Below are 19,131 nucleotides of genomic sequence, written 5' to 3' on the forward strand. Positions count from 1 at the left end.
AATAAAAGGGACTTGCGGTTTGAATATTCCCCGAACAGTCTCTTGAGATACCGTTCCTTTAAAAGACATATTTTAAGTCCAGTCCATTAAAGATTAATGTCTACTTATATTATCCTTAATTTTTATTTACCGTATCCATATTGCATACTTTCAATATCTTGTCTACTTACATTATTTTTAATACCTACTTACAATATTTTAAAAAATATATAATGGACTTGCCCAATTAGAGATAGTCTCTTGCAAGAATTTGTGTTCCACGAATATGATATGAAATTGTGAAGAAGCCAGAAAAAAGATGCAAGTAAACGTCTTTACTGGTTTACAAGTCAAAGTCTACCTTTGCAACCTGCCATTTCTTTCATTTTGAAAGACTTTGTTGAAGCCCGTCAATGGCAGAAATACTTGTCAAAATGCGTCATATTGGCTTCTATATATATGTAACAATACATTTCACTTACTCTAAAATAGTCGTACAAGCTTACACAAATAATGTCTAAATACAATGTCTTATTACTTTCCACATTCTGTTTTGTCATCTACTATTTATTGGTTCTAACTTACTCTTATCCTACTCCGTTGCGACCGCTATGCCACCATCAAGAGAAGTTAGCATTGCTTCATTTCAAGCAAAGCTTTCTTATTGATTGTTCCGCTTCTTCATCATCCAACTCACTCACCTCTACATATACACAGGTGACTAGGATACTAGTCGAAAATACTACACTTTCATATAATGATCGTTTCCCGAATGGGAGTATTCGTGTTGATAATGATTGTTGTATGTGGGACTATGTCAAGTGCGATGAAAAGACAGGTCATGTGATTGGTCTCAACTTGAGGAATAGCTGCCTTTATGGTACCTTCCCTCGCAATAGCACACTCTTTAGCCTTATTCATCTTCGTGAGCTCGATCTTTCTTATAATCACTTCAACTATTCTCGAATCCCATCAACCATTAACCGTCTTTCTAAGTGAACAAAACTCAATCTCTCCCATTCTGCTCTCCAAGGTGAAATTCCAATCGAAATTTCAACATTGTCTAACCTCTCCCTTCTTGATCTTTCTAATAACTTCGCTTTGGAACTTCAAAATGATCATGGTTTCGATAAGTTGGTTGGTAATTTAACTCGCTTAACTCGACTCCATCTTGATCATGTCGATATGTCTTCTGCCTTGCTACTTAGCTTGAGCAATCTAACTTCTTTGAAAACTCTTTCTCTAAGTCATTGCAACCTATATGGTGAATTCCCTAGAGGTGTTTTTCTACTACCATATCTTGAGGAACTCAATTTACCGGCCAATCTCAACCTAGGAGGATTGTTACCCGAATTTCCTATAAATAGTCCTCTTAAAATCTTGAATCTTAGAGAAACATCATTTTCCGGTGAGATAACCACATCCATTGGAAACCTTGGCAACTTAGTTAAGTTGAATCTTTATGACACTAGTTTCGCCGGATCAGTGCCATCTTCGTTAGGTAACTTGACGAAGCTCACCGAGCTGGATCTTTTATGTAACTTTGATGGTGAATTTCCGTTATCCATCACAAATCTCACACAACTCACTACCTTAAGTCTTTATGATCTAAGGATCGGCTCTGAAATAATGAATTCCTGGTTGATGACGCTGAGTAAACTCGAGCAGCTAACACTTAGCAACATTAATTTATCCGGTGCAATGCCGCCTGCTCTAGCGAACCTCACGAGACTCACTCAGCTTCATCTTAGTTCAAACCAACTCACCGGTCCTTTGCCACTTTGGCTGACAAATCTAATAAAACTACAATGGTTAGGCTTATATGGCAATCAGTTTCAAGATCCGATAATACCAGATTGGTTTTCTCGGCTTATTAGTCTTGAAACACTCATTATGCCTTATGGATTGGGTGCCATGTTAGACACATTACTGAAACTACCAAGTCTTTCATCTTTGGTTTTGGAAGGTGGGAATCTGATAACTTCTCCCAATTTAAGCCGAAATTCTTCCTATGCCAAGTTCGTTACCTTACGTCTCATGTCCTGCAACCTGACTGAATTTCCTCCTTTCTTGAATCATCAAGATGAGTTGCAAATGCTAGATCTTAAAGGAAATCATATTACAGGCAATATACCACAATGGTTTGTGAACACAACTGCTGAGAGTCTCGTGGAAATCGACCTAGACAACAATACTTTAACGGGTTTTGAAGAACCTCAAAATTTCCTCCCATGGAATAATTTGCAAGCCTTGTATATCCAAAATAACAAGCTGCAAGGCCAAGTTCTTACTCCACCGAATTCCTTGCAAATTTATCGACTCTCTCGGAATCAGTTCACCGGAATGATTCCAAAGAATATATGCAAGGGAAGCTCTCTTATAAACTTGGATCTCTCAATGAACAATCTTAGTGGTGAAATCCCGAGCTGTATCGGTACTCAGCTTCGTGCTTTGCAAGTCTTAGATCTCTCCCGGAACAACCTTAGTGGTCGAATCTCCCCATCTATCTGTACTCAGCCCGGTTCTTCTTTGCAAGTCTTAGATCTCTCTGAGAATAACCTTAGTGGTGAAATCCCCATATGTATGGCTACACATCTTAGTGCGTCTTTGCAAGTTCTGAATTTGTTAGGCAATCATTTTCATGGAATCATTCCTCAACCATTTGCAAGATCCTGCAAATTGAAGATGATCAATTTAAGCAAAAATCAACTAGAAGGTCAGTTACCCAAGTCATTAACTCATTGTGAAGCCCTTGAAATCCTTGATCTTGGCACAAATATTCTTAATGACACTTTCCCATCATGGCTAGGAGGCCTCCCTAACTTGCATGCTCTTGTCTTGAGGCATAACTGCTTTCATGGTAGTATCATTGCACCTCTCGGGTTTGCTCATCATTTTAGAAGCTTGCGGATAATCGACCTCTCGAGTAATTTTCATACGGGTAGTTTGCCATCTTCATAGAGTTGCTGTTGAAGATCAGTCGGATTCATCTGAATCGGCGTTTGAGATATATACTTCAGTTGGTAATACCATATATACTATCGAGCTGTCTAACTCGTATATGATCACCATAACCACTAAAGGCAGCGAAATATTATTCCCGAGGATACTGAATGTGTTTCGAGTGATTGATTTCTCGAGCAACAACTTCACTGGTGGAATTCCCGATGCTCTAGGAAATTTAAAGGGACTTCAGGGACTTAACTTGTCGAACAATCATCTTATTGGTGATATTCCATCGTCCCTAGCCAACATTACAGGGCTCGAAGCAATGGACCTTTCTCAGAATATGCTCTCAGGAGAGATCCCTCGGCAGTTGGCACAGTTAACATTTCTCGAGATCTTTAATGTCTCGCATAATCATCTTATGGGAGCAATACCGAAAGGAAGCCAGTTTGATACATTTGATAATAGTTCATTTGTCGGGAACTCAGGGCTTTGTGGGGGTTCATTGAGCATGGAGTGCAACACAGACTCCTTACAGCCATATTCACCAACGTCGCAGACTAGTGATGAGACTGAAGACTCTAACCTGATTGATTGGATTGTTCGTTCACTGGGTTGCGCAAGCGGGTTCATAGTTGGAATGATAATCGGTAAACTCTACATAACTGATAGATATCATGATTGGTTTATGGAGACTTTCAAAAGGAGGAGGATGCCCAAGACAAGGGCTAGAAGATTGGCACCAAGAATACATTCCTGACAAATTATTAACTTGTAGATCAGTTAATAGTTTGTATCAAGAACTTGGTTTTCAGCTATATGTCCATTGTTTTATAATTGTACTATAATTGTATGTATTTATCTCTTCTTTCTTTTTTTCCCTCATGGTTGCTTATAATAGTAGCTTTTGCTTAGACTTGTGTTCATTGCGTTGATTTCGGGTCAATTATTTAGAGTGTTGTGTCCATATTGATTTTTACAAATTTTTAAATTCATTTTGAAGTGGGGTCAAGTCGGATACGGTTACAATGTTCAAACACCTATATTCACTACTGATTTTGTTGTTTGTTCAAAAATCAATTTTTTTGTGTTCTACATAGTGCAAAAACATGGTTTCAATCGCATTAATGGTCGTAAATAGATTTCTTAATGCGAATGGTTTTGCGGTTGTCTATAGGGACAGCAATGGTTTGGACTCGGATCAGATTATATATGTTCTAACTTTGCTCCGAATATAAGTCATGGCATAGGAGGATGAACAAAGGTTGGTTATAATCAGGATTTGCTATTAATATGCAGCCCTTGGTAGTGCTCATTGCTCAAGGTCTATGGCAGAAGCAGCAATTGTGCTCTCAGCTTTGCTATCAAAAGTCTTGCAAATCCTAATGGTATTTTCTCTTCGTTCATCATCCAAAGGCCAAAGCCTGCTCAAGAATCTAAAGGTAACATGCAACAGTAAGGACGGTCATGGGTCCAGGATCTTACTAGACTCGCCCCCCAGACCTACCCCAATTTTTATGGTCTGGGTATAACATTTTGTGACCTCCAGGTTCAAACAAAATAAATGGGTCTAGATTTGGGTCTAAAACCTTCCAACTAGACCCATTATGTAGACCCATTTAAGACCTAGACCAGCTAGACCTGTCCCTAACTCGTTAGATACGCTGTAAATCCGACCTATTATATAATCCAAAATCATTTTTAAATTCGCTCTAAACTTATTTTTATATTTAATATACTCATATAGAACTCATAAACCCATTTTAGTACTTATAAAGCCCTTTAAATGTATAAAAGTTTAAGTATGAATAAATAAATTAAGACCAATAAGGACCCTATATCCATCAAACCCAACGGGTCTGAATACTATTCAAAATTTTCAGACACTAAGGGTCTGGGTCCTAGTCTTAGCTTACCCAAAATTAATGGGTCTGGGTCCGAGTCCAGCTGGACCCAACCTATGACCATCGTAACAGCTATTGTCATCTCAGCTATCGTCCAGAACTCCGATATCAAGTTCAGCTGAGCTCACATAAAACCAAGAACTGGCAATCGAGCATCAGTTCAGCAGTTCATATGAAATAAGGCAAAAAATATATACACATCAGACCCAAACAAAGCATACCATCAGCATAAAGAGACGTGGATGTGTTCATCTTTGATTCATATAAACACGGATATTTCGCAGAACAATATTCGAAGCGACCAACAGAATGAAAGAAAAAATAAAAAGAAAGACTTCACAAGGATCCAGTTGTTTAGCACATATCAAGGTTCAAAATCATCGACTGTAAGCCAACCAGTCGAGTCCTCACCCTCGGAATCTCGTTCTCTCAAACTTGATTGACCTTTTACTTGACTGCCTCTAGCTTTGACAATACTATTCAATTGAACCCATTCATTGGACCCTTCAGGCGAAGAAGTCGCCGTTAGCTGAGATGGCCTTGAGCTTGATCGTCTATTAGGGAGATCGCTACCCTCATCTTCAAGATCACTGAACGAGACATCGTCTTCAATTTGAATTTCCTTTAGAGTACCAGCAGAAGTACCTGTAATAACACGTTTTTCTTTCCAGCTATCACTTTCGGGCTTAGCATCGCTTTTTACACTTCTCGAAGCAATTGAAATCTTTGATGTCCGTACGTTTTCGAGAGATCGGTTATTGATTATTGGCTTGTCATGAACTTCACTGTCTGAGTCAGAAGTTGGATTCTCAGAATTGATTTCCTCGTTCTTCTTGGCTCGAAGCATCTTCAGTAATGTCTCTCTTGCTTCAACAGTCTGCGGAAGAAGTTGGATTTGTCACAAAATTTAGTTAAATCTCATCTTTAGGTGAAATATATAGAAAACTCTCCATGCAACACTCTATGCAAAAAATTCTATTCTTTGTTTTTGTTTTTGAAAAGATGAAATTCTATTCTCAATTATACTTGATTGAGAAGTTTTCCATCAACTCGTTTTAGGTGGTATTGATTGGAAACAGCGATGGCAGATCTAGCAGGAAGATCTAATTGTTCGAACCAGAATAAGAAAATTTTAAGAATGATGATCAAATGATCCATTTTTGAAGATATTTATACAATTTTCTCAATATCTGTATGGAAAATTTTCAAATTCAGCTAGTTTAAATGGGATCGTTAGTAGATTTTTGTAAAGCTAAAAAAGTAAGCATTGCCATGGATTTTTCTTTTTTTTTTTCTTTTCCAAAACTACAAATCACAAACATTACCATAACCACCAATTTTACAATTCACTTCCTACCAAGAAAAAGTAAGCATCATGCATATGATTTGAGCACGAACAGAAGAGAGAAAAACCAAAAATCGAAAAGGGAGATATTGTCATTTGTAAATCCATGATGCAAAGTAGAAGTAGAGCCATCCAATAGTGCACAATCAAACATACTCCTTTGTCCCCCTTTGTCCCCCTGAGTTTGCTACATTCGGGATTGACACAAATGTTGAGGAGTAGTTAATTGTTGGGAGAAGAAATGGTGGAAAAAAATATTAGTATAGACCATTTCCATAAAAGAAAGTATAGCAAACTCAACGGGAGGCAAAAATGTTAGTTGTAGCAAACTTGGGCGACCACAGAGTAATTATGATAGATAATTAACAGATATTTTCCCACTGATATTTGAAAAATGAAGTGCATATCTTACCTCAAGAGTTGAAAGAAGTTCCGAGTCCTCCTCGTTTAACCTTGGAAGCAATAAAATAAAATATATCATCCAGAACTTCTTGTCATTCATGTGACTGCTAATTCTGCTTCTGAGATCAGCAAGACTTGGAACCAGCTGCTCGATAATTGAGGCATGCTCATACTGAACTTCTGAGATATCGAAGTCTGCAAAAAAAACAAAAGGATTGATGTCTGAAAAGTGATCGTTTGCAAATAGAAGGAAAAAATAGTCACCAAGTAGGAAGTAAATTTTGATGTATGTGGATTGAAAATCTATCAATAAAAAGGCAAAGGGAAAATTTGACGAAGAAATGATTACGAGACTTCCATCAGTTAGACTTAAAGCAAGACAGCTCATTTCGAGATTAACATGGTGCATTTAAAATAAGTAATATTGCTGATTCACCAGAAGATGGAAAACATATGCTTCATACTATTTTTGCTCATTCGCTCATTTCGAGACGAAGAAAGAGTTATGCGAGAGTGCGAGTTGGTATGCTGGGCAAGTTATAAAGTCTAGCGTTTTATTGGTTAAAGTCATCCTATATCGTCCAAAACCTTTTAAAATAGATCTTTCTATCTTTTTATCACCACAAAAGCTCATGAAAGAGTTTCAAAGCTAATGTAGGAGTATCATATGGACCCATGGTGTTGCCTTTGGTAAGAGTACTTGTATAATGGAAAAATGTGTGAAGCAAAGGTTGCAGAAGAGTTAAATCACAAACTGATAGAGTTATGGAATGTAGCTGCTTTTAAAAATATATCGTGGGCACTCATACTATGTGAAGAATACTAGTGTACTAAGTATCTACCGTACATCATAAATGCGATCACCGCAGTAACCATAGTGCGAAAATGTGATACATCTGACAGTCGCAGTAATAGTCACAATGCGAATTTACGGTCAATGCAGATGGTTTCCGGTTGTCGAGGCTTATATTTCTGTCAATGTATGTAAAGAAAACTTAACAATGCAGTCGTGATACCGTGAAGCTGATGATATGCATAATGCTAACTACTCCTAAGAATGTCTCTTGGATGGTTAGAAAAATTTTTGCGCGTATGAACCACTAAGTTTATATAGACGCTAACAAGATCATCCATATGTATAATCTTCTTCAAACTTTTCTGAAAGTTTCCTGATGGAGAATCATTTGCTACTCTGAAAGTTTTTCCTCCTTAACTGCTCATACACTTCAAAACTTTTCTATTGAAGCCAAGTCCACCATCCAAAAATAATGACATAGACTTCAGCTCACTGCCTAAACCACAACTTGATGAATAACAGTCAGCATCTACTCTTCTTTCCTTCTCTAATCATCCAAGTTAAATCACCAGACAAATGTTGATCTACATACACTGCCTTTTAGTTTCAAGTATTTAAGTCTAAAATATCCATAAACGCACCTTTCCTGACTCCTCAAAACCAACAGGCAAAAACCCTCACTTTATAAATTCCTCGTGAAATGTTTTTTCCTTACCGGGTTAAACAGTATCTTCATGAATACCAAATCCCATTAATAGCAAATTACTTTTACGATATTACATTCTCCTTCACCTAAACTTATTTCAAACATTTTTAGCAGTGACTAGTGAGTTTATCTGAACAATACTACCAACGTCCAACACGGCAACACACAATAACAAGTAAGAATTACAAAAGAGTATAACCTAACATCCCAAGATTTGGAAAAATAATCAAGCTAAGTGGTTGGAAAAGCTGCCACAATTAGCATGCTCGACTTTATAGAAAAAGGGCAATGAGCGACTACTCAAGGCCTCGCTATTTTAAGGTTCTAAAATTTTTAATATATCTGATTTTTAAAATTGTATTGTACTCTATATAAAAAAATTGTAATACTTTAACCAATAAGAGCAACACGCACAAGTCATCATATAATCCATATCAAGAATTATCCATAATTAATGACAATTCATTACCTTATTAATGACTAATTTTTTAACTAATTCCTAAAAGTTTATCAATTGTCACTTTAAAAATGCCACTTGTGCATTTGTATCTTAAGAGCTCATATATTAGTTCATTCAGGGTCCCTAAAATGTCCGATACAATTAGGTCTTAGTCACCACAAGCACACAACTAGCTAGCTGCTGTCGTTTTTCATCACGATGAAACGAAATTAAACCACAAAAAGCATGAAAGATCTAAGGCATTACAATAAAACAACCAAAACCATCCTTCTAGAATTTAGCACTAACCCAGTGCTTCAAATTCCATGCACTTCATAAAGAACCAAACTTCTAATTTCTGCAGACATAATCCACCTGAAATGATCACTATGCTCAAACTCCACAATTTCAGAACCATGTTGCTGTTATTGTAACTAGATTGCCCCACCAAGGAGCAAGAATACAATATTAATCCCCTGTAAGTAGGCTAATCAAAACACACTAAACTCCAAGAATTTCAAGTTAATTCTAATGAAGATCACATAGAATGACATTTCATCAAAAATTACTATCATATTATATGATATACTCAATCAGCCAAATGAAGAAAAATTCATCATAATCTAGAAGTATAATGTACTCAATCACCCATACTTAAACACTAAAGTCATTAACAATAAAAGCAAAAAAATCCAACAATCCATTCAAAGGATATTACAAAATCACCCCAAAGCTTCACATAATGCAAAGTAAACCCCAAATTTCAAAATTAAGATCACAAAAGTACCCATTACAGAAAACCAAAACCCCGATTGAGTATTTCAATTCAACAATTAACTATCTCATATTATACTAAAAAAACATCACTAATCCCAACACCATTAAAAAAAGGCAAGAACTTTATAGTGAATACATTACCATAATCATCAAGTGACAATGGAAATTCAGTCCAAAGTTCAGGGCGGTTAGAAATCTGTTGAGCAAACTGAATTACTCCATCATTAATCCCAACACCATCATCATCATCATCATCATCATCATCATTGCCATCATCATCGCCATCATCATTCTTTTTAATCATATTACCACCCATATTTCTATTCACAAAATCAACATCATTTTCATCATTAAATTGAAGAAAATTGGAAGCAAGTTTAGAAATTTCAGAAACTGCCCTATTACTAGAAATAAGAGAAAGGGACGATTTAAAGGTCCCCTTGATTTCTTCCAAATCATTTCTAATACCCTCAAATGTTCTAGAAGATTCACCGGAATTTGAAGGAGTTTCTGGCGATATAAAGCTGATTAATTGTCTCCCAATTGCTGATATATCTTCTTTAACTCCAATGGTAGGAGAAATGGGATTATTTGGTGAATTTCCTTGTTCTTCATCAAAAAGTTGAAGGGATTTAAAGGGGTTTGTAAGCCAAGACATTTATGATTAATTTTAGTTTATATTGTGAAATTGGTAAAGAAGATGATTGAATATTTGGGATTCACATAAATGTATATGAAAATTTTTTAGAAAAGAAAGGGAAATTATCAATTATGGGGAAAAGATATTGATGATGATGAAGGGAATTTCTAGGATGCAACCATGTGAGAGATTTAGTTTTAGTTTAATAAGAGTACTTCTTTTTGGGTTGTATTTTACTTTTTTTGTGTGTTTTTGGATATTAAAGCTTACCTAGAATAACCAATTTGCAGACTTCTTGCGAGTTGTTAGCTTTTTATTTTTTAGATTTAGATTTGTTATTGTTATTTTCAAATTGGAATTTTTCATTTTTTAATTTGTGTTTTATTTGGTGGAGAAAGGGTTTTAGTTTCCAATAAGCTGATAGGCCTGGACTTGAGGGACCGTCTCTCTCTCAAGAGAGTTACTGTTCTAGTATTTAGCATCTAACAGTCGCCATAAACTATTCTTGATTGGGCCTGAGCTGGGTTCCTCGGAACTTTGGTCAAAATATATACCGTTATGTTATAAAGATCAACAACTATTTGAAAAAAAAAAACTGAACATTAAAATTAAAATATTTAAAAAATATCGAAAACAATCCAATCTTTTAATCATCCGATGGAATAATTTCACTTTATTCTTTTGGTATATCTTTGCTTCCAGCATATCTGGTGATCTGAATCACTACCCCTCTCCTCTCACACTAGTATTCCGGGAGTCAATACATATAAATATAAAATTATTTATTCTAGGAGCTGATACATATAAAGATAAAATTATTTTAATATAATCAATAGGTGAGATTATATGCACTAGATGAGTAAGATACTAAATTTTTTTCGATAATTTTTGCTAAATATATTTAGATAAGTCTTGTAGAGTTGAATGCAAGTACACAAAACTGGAATCACAAGCAGAGAAAATACAGTACAAATTGGTATTCAATCTCAAGTTCATAAGCACGGCCAAAGTACCAAACATGGCTCAAAGTAACTGCTCAACATATTCAACAAAAAAGCAGAACAAATATAATTACAATCAATTATTTAAGCTAGATTTGCACCAAGAATGATCAATAAAATTTTCAAATATTTTCCTCTATGATTATCAATCAATAAACCTGCTATCTCTATACCTAAACATGCACAAAATATGGTACACAAACTTCTTTCTCTGCTTCAAGATCTCGATATACCCGTCTGTTGTTTTGTCTTTCTGAATCGTAGCAAATAATCTTCTGCGGAAACTCATAACATTCCTGTGTACGGGTTATATGTTTGAGTAGGCATGCCCGGACCATACGTGTTGGTGGCATAAGTGTTGCCGAAAGGGTTCATCTGCGGCAGTTGGTGTTGTTGTGGGGCCATCATCTGATGTTGGTGTTGTTGCGCGGCCATCATCTGGTGTTGGTGTGCAGCCATCATCATCTGCTGCTGCTGTTGCTGCAACAGGAATGCTTGCTGATGATTGGCCATTGCAGCCATCTGAACAGAATGTGGTGCAGCCATGACATTTGAGGCGAAAAATGGGTCGTGCATAGGTTGCTGCATCATCGGGTTCGTTAATGGAGCAGGCTCCCATGGATTGTAGCTCGTTGTCTGGCTAGTCCTTCTCATTGCATCGTCATATAGGCTGTCTAATGTTAGCTTATCCAATCCTCCAGCCTGGTGTTCAAACGATGAAATCGTCAAGTATGTTTTGGCATTGAAAGACGATGACATAATCAAAAATATATTCACTAACGAACATGAATGAGATCTTCTTGTTCTATGTGACAACTGACAACTATGCATTGATAGACTAATTATATCATACAATGCCATATCCAGAACTTTATGTGCACAAAGTAGCCCATACCAGCATCCGTGTTCATATCTAAATAACCTAATAATGCATGGCCCACAAGCAATTTAAGGCTAAGAAGTTCTCTCCCCGTACAGAACATAAACATTTCCATAAACAGACAATGGGATATGGTACATTTAATAAGACGAGGTGTACAGGGGATCATTGCTCTCTTTGACTGCAAAACAACGAAAACGAAATAAACAAATTTGTAAATGAGCAAATACCAGTTTGGTGGTAGTCGTAGCAGGCTCATTTGAGCTTGGTGCAGTGACAAGTGCCAGTTCCCATCCTGTTGCGCCATTTTCTAATTTGGGAGCTGGAGCAGCGGTTGAAAAATCATCTGTAGCAATGACGGAAATCATTAAACTCAAAAGTTTAAATCATCATTATTTTCAAAAGATAGTCTATTTCACAACTGGTAGTTGGCCATAGTTGAGTTGTTGGATGGTTTGACCAATTGGAACTATTGAAGAATGTGTTAGTTGTTTAAAGCCAGTTGTTTAAGTCGATTGTTATGGAGGGGATTGGTATAAATAATTATTTGTACTCGGTTGCTTATTGAGAAAAAGCGAGTGAAAAGCAAGCAATGAAAAAAGCTAGTTTTAACCTAATAGCTTTTTGTTGTTTAATAAGTTAGTTTTTCGGTTGGACAAAATCATTTACAAGGTTGTTTGACCAAAAAAATAGTCAAAATCCAACTAAAAACCCAGTGAAAAAGTCATTTATCAAACACACTCAGCGTATGAGTCCAAAATCTAAGTCACAAATATGACACTTACCAATTGGAACAATAGCAAGAGCCAATGCATTTTTCTCATCCAAATCTGAGGCAATTGGCTTAGGATCGTCCAAACTCTACCAAAAGTGAGAAACAAAGTATTATAACAGGTGTAAAAGATGTTTTATACAGATTAAATCTTTGTTACATATGAAGCAAGCAATCAAGGCAATGGTATGTGAAATTTTACCAACAAATCAGGAACTTCAATTACTGGTTTTTCCTCCTTGACTGGTTCTGGAGGAGGAGGCGATGGTGGGCTGTCCTCCTTTACATCAGTAACATCCTTGTCCTCTATTTGTAGGACAACTGCGGGTTTTTCGTCAACCACATGCTTGACCTGCTTTTTTGAAAATCAATGAATTAGAAACTTGAACGAATAATCTCCATATAGCAAGTTTGAACATGCTATCCTTCTAAAATGTGGAAAAGGAAAAAACACAATGTCACCAATAGAATACACATTCCAATAGAGCGGAAAGAGGGAGTGGAAAAGCGGAAAAGAATAAAGTAAGAAGTTTAAGAATAATAACAACTAATGGCATCATCTCACACGGGCGAATCCTGATTTAGCATAAGGTAGGCTGAACATTCATCTTTGAACGTCTATTGAACCAAATCAACTTTTTATTTTTATGTGTTTCATATAAGGTAGACCGAACAGAATTCAATATTAATAGGGTTTTATCAACAAAACTTTTACACATTAACCACATCATCTTCCGACACTCATAAAAGGCACAAGAGCAGCATGATCATAATATATATTTGTATACCTGTTCTTTGCGGAAAGTTGAACCTCTAGGTGCTTCTTTCACATACTCCTCCATGGCTTGTAAGAACGACGGAGGAGGCTACATTATCAATATGAAGAAAATATTCAGAAACTAAAGCAATGAAGAAGAAAAGAAGTTTAGTTCGAGGAGCTTTCAAAAACCTGCTCAATTTTAATAAATTTCTCTCCACGTCCAATATCAAGGCTCTTGCATACTTCATAGAACTCCGACAGTCTTTCAGCCTAAAAATTAGAAGAAAAAAAAGTTCAACCACAAATGAATATAGCCAACTATGTCGCAGAACATCCAAAACATACAAGTGTAGAACACGCACCTGTTGTCCTGCTCTACGATAAATATCAAGAGCCCTCATAGCATCACTCCGTTGCATTTCAAAGAACTGTAACGATATAATTAGCCAAAATCAAGCATTCTTCGTGAAAAAAAGTAGACCAATATATATGCAGGAGAGTGGCAAAGAAACCAACCTTGTCAACAAGATTAACTGTACCATCACTGATCGCATTATAGATTCTAATGCTTTCTGAAGCAACCTACAAAATATTATTTGAAAATTAGGACAGTCAAATGGTGCCGCAACTTGAAAATTGAAATAATACGAGTCAGCATTGAACAAGTATCGCATACCATTGAAAGTGCTAATTGGATGACATGATTATGAACTGCTGCTCCTTCGGGCTGCAAAAAGTTTCAAAAGTTCATAACAAAATGAGGATCAAAATGAAAGTGCTTTTGATGCTCATGACAAGGGAACCAGAAAGTCGTGCCTGGGAATCGGAAAATTTTCAACAAAAGATGACACAATGATACCTGGCAACCAATAGCCCGGTGAAGAAGTTGTTGCAAAGCAGGTAACTGCTCAAGCAAGTCAATGGTATCAAGATCCTTTGTTCTCTGCATAGGAGATCAAAGGTCAGTTTTTTTTTATTAAGGTGGCAATCGATCCATATAGGAAAGACGAATAATTATGATGTGGAAAGATAAACAAAGAGAAAGAAGAAAAATGCAAAGAAAGACTTACAGAACGCTCTGTCTCGATATCATATTTCAGTACACGAAAACATTCCAACTTTTCTTCCAAAAATAAGGCATAAGCACGGACCCATGCAGAGTAATCCCATGCTGAACAAAAATCAATTTCAGTGATGATTATGAACAAATCTACAAGTAACAGATTTCAAATTTTAGGAGGTAAATGAAAAGATACCACTGGCACTCGAATCGTCTTTGAAATGTGACATATTGAGCATATGACTCCTGCTTCTTTCATAGTTAATAAGCTCCTCGTGGAATGTTGGGTCGACTTCCCTCAGCGCACGATGAATAACAATCAAAGTTTTCAAAGCAACCTAAACAGGGTTGAGAAAAAGGCATTCGGCGGTTTATTATAGCTTAGATGAGTGGCATAGTGCCAAAAACATTCAACAATTAGCTTTCATTAAGAAAAACTTGCAAGCTTCCACTTCACAAGCCTAAATTTGAAAAAGCGTGGAAACGAATAAAATAAAATTTTTATACAATTCATCCCAACTATGGCCGCATCAAAGACATCAAACTATTAAACTTTACATGAATTATCTCTACACCCTAGTCTAACAATAACCAAGCAATGTATTTGCTTTCAATTACATTGAAATCGTGGCATAACTTTTCTAACAAAGCAAGGTTTAACTGTTTAAGTTGAGCTTTACTTAACAATAGCTTGTAAATGAAAAAACTTCTCAGCTACAATAGATCAAGTGTAAATCAAAAAGGTTCAGTTTCAGGGCTAGATATCCATATCACAATCACTTGCTAATAAAATCCATATAAATAACATACCGCCCAATTATGCGTCTTTGCTAAACGCCTAGCGAGAGCATGTATACAATATGCAACATCAGCTCGAGGCCTCGTAGCTGAAACTGCTGCAAATATAGCTGCACAAAAAAACCAAAGAAAAACTCACCAATGAGGCAATGCTTTATAGATCACATAACAACAACAAAACCAATGCCAAAGCTTTATCACCAAAAGATCATATAACAACACAATCATAAAGAACCATTCAATAAGAAGTAGCTAAATGACAACAATCATGAAGAACACACCTCTTATGTGCTTCTCTTTCGAGGGTCGCTCGACGTGATTGGTTGCTCTAACAATTGCTACATCCAACTCCTAGAATCACACATTCATTCAAAACAGACTTTAACAATAGAAACATAGCTAAATTTCAAAGGAACAAATCAACAAATTACAAATATGCATAAAAGAATACCTTATAGTCACTGTTAACTTTAGCCAAGCTAATTGTAGTAGTATCCTTAATGGATCCCAAATATTTCCTCAAACTACTGTTTGAACCTCCTCCTGCCATCATTTTCCTAAAATAGAAAGAATTTCAAAAACCCATTTGTATGATCCAATATAGTTCAATATATAAACACCCAAAATCACATATACACCTATTCATCTCTTGGATTCTTACTAAAAAAAGCCAACTGGTACAGATCAAAAATCCTTACTTAAGTGACAGAATAATACCAACAAGAAAGGCATCAGCTTTATAGACAAAACAGAAAATATATTTCACATAATTCAACGACTTGTTTAATCTTTTACATAAAAAAAGCTATTTTTAGCAATAATAATTAAGTGAACAGCTAATTACAAATCAAAGGGAGCATTAAATTTTTTTTTATAAAAATGATCTTGCAACACTTATGTTTCTCAGAATCACATTCAAAAACAAACCCAGCTAAGATTCTGCATAATCAAGCTGGAAGCCTAGAATAATTAATTAAAATGAGAAATTCTTCAAACTTTACACTATATAATTAATAATTTAAGAGGATCCAAAAATAGCCATAAATGAAAAATTAATACCCATAAATTCAAGCTAAATATATGAACTTTGAATTTGGGTTGAAATTCTAAAGCTAAAAAATATTTATTAAAAAAAATTAAAAACCCAATTCATCTTAAATTCCAAGTATCAAATTTAAGCTAAAGATATGAATTTTGAATTTGGGTTGAAGTTGTAGATCTAAAAAGAGCAAAAATTATCATTTTTTTAAAAAATTTTAAAATTCAGCTCTTCTAAAACTCAAAGTATCAAATTTAAGCTAAAGATATGAACTTTGAGTTTGGGTTGAAATTGTTAAGCTAAAAAAAAAGAAACAAAAAATAATTTAAAACAAAATAATAAACCCAAATTAAAATTACCTTAAACTCAAAGTATCAAATTTGGACTAAACACCCAAAATGAGAGAGAAAGAGGGAGGAAATATAGGAGAGAAAATGGGTGCCTAAAAGCAAAGAAAAGTCGATCCAAAGAAGAATAGTAAAAAAGAAAGTGAAACTTTTACTTCTAAAATAAATAAGTATAAGTCACCTAAATGTTTTTTTTTTAATATGTTAATTTTACCAATTTATTCTTATTAAATTTAATTTTTTCACATTTTTATATTTATTAATTTCACTTTAATTTTATCAAATTTTAAAATACTATATTTTTTTTCACATATGTTCTTATTTGACCAACTAAAAAATAATAAAAAGTCAAATTCTACCCATTGAGTAAATAGGAAGAAGTAATATTAATTTGGGTGGCTCGTCGGTGTCCTTTGAGTCCATTCACAATAATACTTCTCCCTCCTTTATTCAATTCCTTTTTCCTGTTTTAGGACAAAGGTCACTCATAAAGAATACAAATATAAAATTAAAAATTGTGTGGTCAAAATAAAAATAAATATTAATTTCATTTATAGTTCTTAAAAGTTCAGATTCTATCCTCTTTATTCTTGGCTGATTTTGAGCAATTTTTGGTCATTTTTGGGTTATGGCTTCTTCTTATGATTTGTAGAACTTTGAGTCGCGGTCGCATGTCACTTGTATCGCCTCAAAATGAGTTTATATGAGAAAGTTATGTCCAAAATATTAAAAGAATTTTATGAAAACTGAGAATAATCAACTATGAGATTAATTGTTCAAATTGGAATTTTGTGAACAAATTGTGAATTACATGTTAAAGTTTAAAACTTTGCGAATTATAGCTTTAATATTTATTTTTTACGAATTACAGACACTAAAGTATCAAAATCTATAATGCTTAGGTCAAATCACAAAATTTCGACCACTTAACATAAAATTACAACCACTAGTCAAAATTATGTGATTTCGCCTGAACATTATAGAATTTCATACTTTAGTGGCTGTAAGTCGCAAAAAACCAAGAGAATTTATCCGATTTTTAAAATTCGAATGATTTGAATCAAATATTTGGCTTTTAAATCTAATTGATGTTTTAGTGAAACTGAATATCTTGTTTTTCAATATTTATTTTTATTTATTAAATTTTTAATAGAAAAACTTTATTTAGGCTTAGATATTAATATTCACAATTTTCAATTATAATTGATATGGTAACATTTAATCATTTATTTATTTATTTAAATTAAACATGTAAAACAACCTTTATGTCCTATTGACTTTCATACTCATTGACCTTTGACCCCTTGTTGACCTTGACTTACGGTCAAAAAGCTTATGTGACTTTTCAACCCTTACTTGCTCACCAAGTAAAACAACCAGCAACCCTAATTGTGGGTTAAACCCCACTCTTCACCATCTCTCCCCTTATCACCCATGATCTCTGTGATATAACTGCCCACTATCTTTCACTACTCCACATGATGTGAAAACCGCCCATACCTATCACTATAAATACTTCCTACAAGAGTCATTTACGCTTTAAGCTTACACTTTGACTACCAAAACTCTGCCCAAATTTGCCCTCATCATACTTTTACTCCACATACAAACAGTTAATCCTTCAATCTGAATTCATTCTACAAATCGTTAATTGCATTCATTCTCGTATCATTCCTTGATTTCTGTCTCCCTTACTGACTTGAGCGTCGGAGGGGCTTTCCGGGAGATCCCTCCGGACAAGGCTAACGTGTTGTGGTGCAGGAATTGCAGTTACTTTCGTGGTAGGATCACATCACACTTACAGATCGTTGACAATTGACTTCTACGACGCTTCACCTCCAAGTGTTATTAAAGACTATTGAGTAATCAAGTTTCATTACCGAAACAATAACTGACTTGCATAACTTATCAATTGTCAATTAATTTAGACTTTTAAATATCCAGTTTTATAGCCAAAATGATTTGTTTTTCAAACTATAATAATAATTTTAATTAAAGAAAGAAAGAGAAACGAAGTTAAATGTTTGTGTGTACAAAAGCGCAATAAAATGAATATTCGGTAAATCGAAAAGGAATCATGTTTTTTACTATTTAATTAGATCCAGATTAATCCGATATCCAATTTTAACATACCAGCAATTAGTTGCCTTATTTGAAAGCATACTTAAAACTTAATTTTAATTAATTGGGTATCCTATGATAGTATTTCAAAATTATAAAAGAAGATCGAAGAAAGTAGAGGAAGAAGGTAGGTAAAAATTAATGTGTTTTCCTTTACATTTTCAATTAAAGAATGATGTGGATTGTATACGCTGTGAATTTATTTCTTCATTTTCACCTTCTACCCTTTTTATTATCCATGTACGAAAAAATTCGAGGGACTTCAAAAGAGGGCAAAGTAAATTGAACAAGACCTTAAAAGGTATAAGTGAAAAATAATATGATAGATTTAGATTTTTAAGTTAAGATCATGGAAAATTGAAACCAATAAATTGGGAAAATTTATTTGAACAACCACCGAAATTAAACTATTTATTTAT

The 19,131-nt window shown here is 34.8% G+C and overlaps 3 protein-coding genes across 3 annotated transcripts; 1 reads left to right on the forward strand and 2 right to left on the reverse strand.

The window, feature by feature from the left end:
- The first annotated feature begins 492 nt into the window (after positions 1 to 492).
- Positions 493 to 3,685, forward strand: LOC130815523 (receptor-like protein 6). Its single transcript, XM_057682013.1, has 3 exons — positions 493 to 964; positions 1,013 to 2,861; positions 2,941 to 3,685. Exons 1-3 carry the CDS (start codon positions 493 to 495, stop codon positions 3,683 to 3,685), a joined length of 3,066 nt encoding a protein of 1,021 aa, XP_057537996.1.
- Positions 3,686 to 4,547: 862 nt separating this feature from the next.
- On the reverse strand, positions 4,548 to 10,210 carry LOC130815977 (uncharacterized). The gene is made up of 3 exons (XM_057682539.1): positions 9,436 to 10,210; positions 6,587 to 6,771; positions 4,548 to 5,706 (listed from the first exon to the last, which is right to left on the reverse strand). Exons 1-3 carry the CDS (start codon positions 9,950 to 9,952, stop codon positions 5,194 to 5,196), a joined length of 1,215 nt encoding a protein of 404 aa, XP_057538522.1. The 5' UTR covers positions 9,953 to 10,210; the 3' UTR covers positions 4,548 to 5,193.
- A 670-nt stretch (positions 10,211 to 10,880) lies between these two features.
- Positions 10,881 to 16,739, reverse strand: LOC130815978 (putative clathrin assembly protein At5g35200). The gene is made up of 16 exons (XM_057682540.1): positions 16,604 to 16,739; positions 15,657 to 15,762; positions 15,487 to 15,556; positions 15,218 to 15,315; positions 14,604 to 14,745; positions 14,418 to 14,518; positions 14,207 to 14,290; positions 14,024 to 14,074; positions 13,864 to 13,929; positions 13,710 to 13,775; positions 13,537 to 13,617; positions 13,376 to 13,453; positions 12,790 to 12,939; positions 12,601 to 12,676; positions 12,046 to 12,161; positions 10,881 to 11,637 (listed from the first exon to the last, which is right to left on the reverse strand). The coding sequence occupies exons 2-16, from the start codon at positions 15,756 to 15,758 to the stop codon at positions 11,221 to 11,223; spliced, it is 1,698 nt and encodes a 565-aa protein (XP_057538523.1). The 5' UTR covers positions 15,759 to 15,762; positions 16,604 to 16,739; the 3' UTR covers positions 10,881 to 11,220.
- Positions 16,740 to 19,131: the final 2,392 nt, after the last annotated feature.

This window comes from Amaranthus tricolor, chromosome 6 (genome assembly GCF_026212465.1).
Source record: "Amaranthus tricolor cultivar Red isolate AtriRed21 chromosome 6, ASM2621246v1, whole genome shotgun sequence".
NCBI lineage: Eukaryota > Viridiplantae > Streptophyta > Magnoliopsida > Caryophyllales > Amaranthaceae > Amaranthus > Amaranthus tricolor.

Excerpts from the sequence above, each read along its gene's own strand:
- LOC130815978 (XM_057682540.1), bottom strand. The coding sequence starts at position 15,758 with ATGATGGCAGGAGGAGGTTCAAACAGTAGTTTGAGGAAATATTTGGGA. Across the intron at positions 15,557-15,656 it reads AAGTTAACAGTGACTATAAG|GAGTTGGATGTAGCAATTGT; the intron begins GTATTCTTTTAT and ends GTGTGATTCTAG. Across the intron at positions 13,454-13,536 it reads AATTTATTAAAATTGAGCAG|CCTCCTCCGTCGTTCTTACA; the intron begins GTTTTTGAAAGC and ends TTGATAATGTAG.
- LOC130815977 (XM_057682539.1), bottom strand. The coding sequence starts at position 9,952 with ATGTCTTGGCTTACAAACCCCTTTAAATCCCTTCAACTTTTTGATGAA. Across the intron at positions 6,772-9,435 it reads ATTGTCACTTGATGATTATG|ACTTCGATATCTCAGAAGTT; the intron begins GTAATGTATTCA and ends TTTTTTTTGCAG. Across the intron at positions 5,707-6,586 it reads AACTTCTTTCAACTCTTGAG|ACTGTTGAAGCAAGAGAGAC; the intron begins GTAAGATATGCA and ends CTTCTTCCGCAG.
- LOC130815523 (XM_057682013.1), top strand. The coding sequence starts at position 493 with ATGTCTAAATACAATGTCTTATTACTTTCCACATTCTGTTTTGTCATC. Across the intron at positions 965-1,012 it reads AATCCCATCAACCATTAACC|GTGAAATTCCAATCGAAATT; the intron begins GTCTTTCTAAGT and ends CTGCTCTCCAAG. Across the intron at positions 2,862-2,940 it reads AGTATCATTGCACCTCTCGG|AGTTGCTGTTGAAGATCAGT; the intron begins GTTTGCTCATCA and ends CCATCTTCATAG.